The sequence below is a fragment of the Miscanthus floridulus genome, chromosome 1 (genome assembly GCF_019320115.1).
Source record: "Miscanthus floridulus cultivar M001 chromosome 1, ASM1932011v1, whole genome shotgun sequence".
Classification (NCBI taxonomy): Eukaryota; Viridiplantae; Streptophyta; class Magnoliopsida; order Poales; family Poaceae; genus Miscanthus; species Miscanthus floridulus.
Window position 1 is genome coordinate 75,595,894 of NC_089580.1, and position 6,644 is coordinate 75,602,537.

General features: G+C 46.7%; 1 protein-coding gene across 1 annotated transcript; it reads right to left on the minus strand.

The window, feature by feature from the left end:
• Window positions 1-279: 279 nt before the first annotated feature.
• On the minus strand, window positions 280-6,354 carry LOC136487324 (3-ketoacyl-CoA synthase 12-like). Its single transcript, XM_066484484.1, has 2 exons — window positions 5,422-6,354; window positions 280-1,641 (listed from the first exon to the last, which is right to left on the minus strand). Exons 1-2 carry the CDS (start codon window positions 5,991-5,993, stop codon window positions 813-815), a joined length of 1,401 nt encoding a protein of 466 aa, XP_066340581.1. The 5' UTR covers window positions 5,994-6,354; the 3' UTR covers window positions 280-812.
• Window positions 6,355-6,644: the final 290 nt, after the last annotated feature.

Genomic DNA, 6,644 nt, shown 5'->3' on the forward strand with positions numbered 1-6,644 from the left:
AACGACACTTTTAGGGCTCGTTCGGTTAGCTCATTCGAGGCCCCGGAACTATTTCAGGTTTACTTGCTTATACAAATTAAGCTAAATATTCCGGCTGGATTCTTTCCACGGAGTCATTCCCTGATAACTGAACACAACCTTACTTTGTGACATATCCAAGTGGTTTTGACTCTTTGAGTTTGCACCATGAAGCATGGTGATGCCTTATTGAATAGCGTTAATTTTGGCACACTGAAATTTCACAACTGCAAACGTCTAGAAGAAGGTTTCGGGAGAACTTCCAGATCATAAAATATCTATCTTTACACTGTGAGAGTATGATATTTATTACAGCACCATTTATATATCCTTACACAATAAATAAATAACTTAATTAAAAAATGATTGCACTGTAATTCACCATCATCATTTTATAGTAGTAAACAAGCTAGAACAAGACGACACTGACTGACGGACGACATGGATGGGGCATCCAATCCAAAATAACAAACAGGAAATAAATGATAAAACTCAAAGGAGTAGAAACCACCACCGCCGTTGCTACGTAAGTCGTCTTCCCGCCGCCACCACCACCAAAAGAATCATAAGCTACTTATTATACCTATGAATCCTCAGCTTAGTCTCATTGATTGTTGTGCTCACAATGCAATTAACTACTTGTTCAACAGATTACTAACGACATTGAATATAATAATGGTGATCCATGTATGGAGTATGAATCCCCACTCTTGAAGCTGAAGAAGCAAGAAGTTTCATCGTCCTTGCCTGAGCCTATCGAATCGAAGAATGAATCGCGATGTGTATGAAGTGGATCACATCATAGGTCCATCGATCGTGAGGTCCTTGAGGAAGCCGTACTTCTCCATGAAGGGGTTGGAGACGTCCTTGAGCGGGTACAGGTGGATGCGGTCCTTCCAGACGCCGGCGTCGGTGGCGGGGTTCTCGACGACCCAGACGCAGCTGTTGCACTTGAATCCGGCGCCGAAGGTGACCATGAGCACGCGGTCGCCCTTGCGCAGCCGGCCCTGGGCCTCCATGTAGCTGAGCACGTACCAGACGCTGCTGGCGGAGGTGTTGCCGAAGCGGTGCAGCGTCATGCGGGAGGGCTCCAGGTCGTGCTCCGTGAGCGTGAGCCCCTTGCCCACGCCGTCGATGACGGCAGCGCCGCCCGTGTGGACGCAGAAGTGGTCGACGCCGGCCTTCATGCGGATGGTGAGGTGGTTGGACGACTTGGACCCCCGCTTGCGCGCGAGGCGCGCGGAGAAGGTGGCGCAGGTGAGGCGGAGCAGCTCCGGGAGCGGCAGCACCTTGGGCGCCAGCACGCGGAGGTTGTGGATGAAGGCGTGCACGGCGGCGCGCGGCAGCTCCTTGCCCAGGTGGAACCCGGGGCGGTCGGCGTCGTCCTCCATCTGGAGCGCGCAGTTGTAGGCCTCGTCGGAGGCGCCCATGTGGGTGCGCACCACGTGGCGGAGCCGGAGCTTGGCGTGCGCGCGGAGGCGCGGGTCGTTGCTGAGGAAGTAGGCGCAGCCGCCGGAGCGGAAGAGGCAGTTGCCCAGCATGAAGGATTTCTTGTTGCCGGCGTACCAGTTGGGCGCGATCGACTCCGACGTCATCACCAGAGCCACCTGACCCGCGTGCGTACTGCAATGCATCCATGACAACACATGCATCAAGATCACATATTTTTATTTAGCCCTTGTTTAGTTTCTCGTCGAAACTTTATACCCTATAACATCGAATGGTTGAACACGGACAGAGTATTCAATATAAATTAAAAAAATAATTAATTATACAGATTATGACTACTTTACGAGACAAATCTTTTAAGTCTAATTAGTGCACGATTTAACAATAAAGTGCTACAGTACGCATATGCTAATGACAGATTAATCAGGCTTAATAAATTCGTCTCCTGATTTATCTATGGATTCTGTAATTTATTTTTTTATTAGCATCTGAACACCCCATACGACACCACATGTAACATGACACCCCAAATTTTACACCCACAATCTAAACATCCTAATTCAGAGTTTGAGGCGGCACAGAGAAATAATGTCATGATCCAGACGATTGGCATATGTTGAGGTTGGTTGTCGATGTCATGTCGATGTCATTATGATCCAATTCCAGACATGAGAGTGAAACCGATCTACCGAACACATCCCATCAACCATTTGTTCCACCACAGCCCAGCCCTCTGTGTGTGTACGGCTCATTTCACTACGAACACACAACATCGGCGGCGAGCGCGGCGACCCCCGTATGCACACTGCACACACCATTGTCATGCAAGATGAGCGACGACACCTCACACCTCCTAGTGGTTTGCAAGTACAGTACTTGTTCGGACAAACCAAATTTCGTTCTCTGAATCCACCCTCATGCAAGCAATACAAGTAAAGTTGTATTAAATATACTCCATCTTCTTAAAGTTTAGTCGTTATCCTATCGAATATTTAGATACATGCATAGAGTATTAAATATAGACTAAAAAAACTAATTACATATATTGCGACTAATTTACGAGATAATTTTTTAAGCCTAATTAATTCATGATTTAACAATGTGGTACTGCCATAACATATGCTAATGCCGGATTAATTATGTTTAGATCGGGCGTGTAAAGTTTCGAGATGTCACATCGGATGTTACGTGAGGTGTTGCATGGGTGTTCGGATACTAATAAAAAAATAAATTATACAATTCGCAGTAAACCATTCATTATTTTTTTAGTTTATATTTAATATTTTATTCAGCGACGGACCTAAAGTTTTAGGTGGAAACTAAAGGGCTAAACAAGGCCTGAGCCCACTGGGGTAAGCGGAGCCGGGCGGGCAGAGGAAAGGTCAGGTCCAGGCTCCGGCCGGCCAGCCATGCCTGATCGCCGAGCGGCGGAACCATTCATTCATGCCCATCCAAACTTAGTGAGCAGGCATTAAAGGAGGAGAGCGGTAGCAGGACTAGTGCGCGCGCGGTAGGCAGGCAGGCAGGCTCAGCAGCACAGCAGTCATGCGACTGCTGGCCCCGGCCACATTTACTCCCGTCTTCATTGGGCTGCGGCTACTGCCATCGCCATCTCTGGATGGATCTTCTTGCGAAGTATAGGGTGAGCCGAGGAAGAACCAGGCGAGGGGTTACTGGTGGAACGCAACGCACAACGGGAACAATGCTTTTTTACTCCTTTGGGAGTGTGCCACAGTACACAGGCTGTTCTAGGATGCACTCAGTTTTACTACTACACTGATTAATGCTTTATCTACAGAAGACCCAGTCGAAAAAAAAAAGACTACAGAATACCTCGGCTTCTAAAAAATGTTTTTGATCCTGCAGGAGTACTACTTTGTGAGCTTTCCCCCTATCATCGACAGTTCGACACAGTGGTGTACTTATTACCAGTTACCATACAGAGCAAAACTAATGATAGATTCCCTTTTATTACCTGACCGCTGGGGATATGTTCCAAATTAGCTAGTCAATACTCCGTAGATAATAACAGCTAATTTCTAGCTGCTAATTTTTAACCGGGGCTGTTTAGATCCAACTGCTACCAGATGGTTCGACAGTGATTTGAAGTTGTATATGAACTATTAGCACTTAATATTAGGGTAAGAGTCCGTTACTAGCTCTAAGTCGACCTCTCCTACCGTGGCCACGTTCGTTTCTCTTGTAATCCGTTTTTTTCAGCTTATTTTTTTAGTCGGAACATTGTTTTTCTCTCATAACAAATCAACCGAAACAGTGTTTCGACTTGTTTTTTCAGCGGAACGAACGGGGCCAGTATTAGCTATTAGCAATGGCTAATAATATGATTTGACCCACATGACACATGTACGAGCATAGCTCTTGATGAAGAGCTAGCTTTTCACTGTCTTCTATTAAAATATAAAAAAAATATTTACAGCTAGCTCATGAGTTATTGCGGGTGCATTAGCAACTTTATACCTGCTAATGAAACTAATAGTTAACAGCCCTCCAGCTAATAATTAATAGGTTTATTAGCATTGCATGTTTAAATACACTAGTACTAATTCTAACTGCTAATTTTTAGCGCTAATAGATAAAACAAGCCTTAAATAAAACCAGTGTGCTTATTTTCAGTACTGTATGTAGGGCAGAGGTACGAAACGAGTACGCACTCCTAAAATTTATTACGGAGTAGACTTGCTGAGCAAGGTTGCTAGGTAAAAGTACATGCTTGAAAAAATCATTAATTTACAAGGAATAGGAGTACTAAAAAAATCATTAATTTACAAGGAATAGGAGTACTAAGGCCTTGTTTAGATCCCACCCAAAATCCAAAATTTTTTAAGATTCTTCGTCATATCAAATCTTGCGGCACATGTATGAAGCATTAAATGTAGGTAAAACGAATAACTAATTGCACAGTTTGCTCGTAATTGGCGAGATGAATCTTTTAAGCCTAAATAGTCCATAATTGGATAATTTTTGCCAAATACAAACGAAAGTGCTACAGTAGCCAAAAAGTCAAAAATTTTCGCATCTAAACGGGGCCTAAACATATGCATTAACTCTTTTGATCTGGTCTCAGCTTGCTGATGGAAATTCAATGGCATGGAACCAAAAAGGTGAGTTACTGGGTGTATGTGTATCCACGCCTTTAAATACGAGCAGCTAGGGCCCCTCAGGCATAATTTTTTGCCCAGCTTTAGGCCTTTTACCAGCACAACATTAAGTCACAACACGCTTTTACTAGGCATAAATTTTTGCTCGGCTCTGGCCCTTTTTTTTCTCTCAAAAAACAAAGATAGGAAAGCTATTTCTAGCACTGTCTGCTTCAATTTTGCAGGCTCTGGGACAGGGGAAATTCTCTAGTTGGTGCAAATTGGACATTTTCCTTAAAAAAATATTAAATCTTACAGTACATGGCCAAATAATAGACGTGGATGCGGTCAATCAGGCCGCGTTTAGACGACAATTTTTTTTGTTTAGGCTACTGTAGCACGTTCGGTTGTATTTGACCATTAGTGTTTAATTATAGACTAATTAGGTTCGAAAGTTTCGTTTCGCGATTTCTCACCTAACTGTGCAATTAGTTTTTTTTCGTCTATATTTAATACTCCATACATATACCGCAAGATTCGATATGACACTTTGGGGTGAAAATTTTTAGAATCTAAACAGGGCCTCAGTCTATTGTCAATTTATCAAACTCAGACATAGTAATAATAACTGCGGCCGATCCTGGTTACGCTTATTTACTACAGGAGCACAGTGCACTACTTTAAATGAGATCTTATCTTTGCCGGTAAGAGTAGTTTCGAAACAAAGAGAATTATTGGACAAAAATACTGATAAACATAATAACAAGAAATAATTAATAAAGACCAAGGGGTGGGGAAAAGGAAGGAAAACATGCACAAGAGCGGAATATAATGAGAATCCACGCACGCAATGCACCTGAAGAATCTGTTGACGAGGTCGAGCGCGATGAGCGTGGCGCTGCACCCCATGCCCGTGAGGTTGTACACCTTGACGTCCTCGCGGAGGCCGTAGCGGCGCACGACGCGCGCGGACAGCGACGGCGCCGGCGAGAACATGGACACGTTGACCATCAGGACGTCGACGTCGGCGGGGCGGATGCCGACTCCGCCGGGCGCCGCCGACCGGGCGAAGAGCTCGTCGAGGACGGCGTGGAAGGTCTCATCCATCTCCTCCATGCCCTCGCGGAGGCGGTCGGGCCGGGCCTCCCCGCCCTCGATCATGTTGCGCGGGCCGTACGTCTCCTCGCCGATGCCGGAGTTGGCGATCACCTTCAGCAGGAACTTGTACTCCTCCAGCCCCAGCAGCTGGTTCCGCTGGATGATCTCGCCGCACAGGTCCGTCGGCAGCTTCCGGTCGTCCGTCGCCTTGTAGCACACGTAGTCCAGCAGGTAACAACGCCGCCGCCGCTCGCACTCCACCAGCAGCCGCGCCAGCATCGCCGCCGAGCACGCCAGCAGCGTCAGCGCCAGCAGCGTCACAAGCTCCATCGCCGCCACCCGTGACCCGCCCGCAAGCTAGTAACTCACCAAGCACGCACTTGTTGCTCCTGATCTCTCTTGTTCTTGTCAAGAATTCAAGAGATCGATGGAGAGATCTACCTAGCTAGAAGTGCAGCGAGGAAGGCGGCAATGTGCAACGCGTGTGGTTGCTGCTCATGGAGACGGTGCCGATGGAGGAGAGGGGGAACCGAAAGGAGATGTGTGTGACAAACTGACAATGCGAGTGCTTGCTGAGCTAAACGCCCCCAAGCAACCAGCTCTAACAGTGACGAGCTTGGAGAGGTTGGGTTGGTGGGGAGGGATGAGAGGGAGATTTATTAGAGGGTTTAGAGCTAGGTTGGGGAAGGGAGAAGGGAGGAGGGTGCCTTTATAGCACGGAGAAGAGGCGACCACCACCTCATGGGTGGTCATGGCTCATGGGTCATGACAACATTCCTCTCTCTCTCTTTTTCTCGAATATGCAAGAGCGTTGCGTGGAGAGAGAGTGTAAATACAAGGCGACAGCACTAGGCCGGCTAAACACGAAGGTTATATTGAAGATCTCGGTGGATAGCAGGCTACCCTCCCGACGCTAAACTCCTTAAGTTTTTGGCGCCCACTTGAGCCCACTGGTCGGCTTCCGCCTTGATGATCATTGTT

Coding starts and splice junctions, on each gene's coding strand:
- LOC136487324 (XM_066484484.1), bottom strand. CDS start 5,993: ATGGAGCTTGTGACGCTGCTGGCGCTGACGCTGCTGGCGTGCTCGGCG. Junction 1,642..5,421: donor CTCGTCAACAGATTCTTCAG/GTGCATTGCGTG, acceptor GATGCATTGCAG/TACGCACGCGGGTCAGGTGG.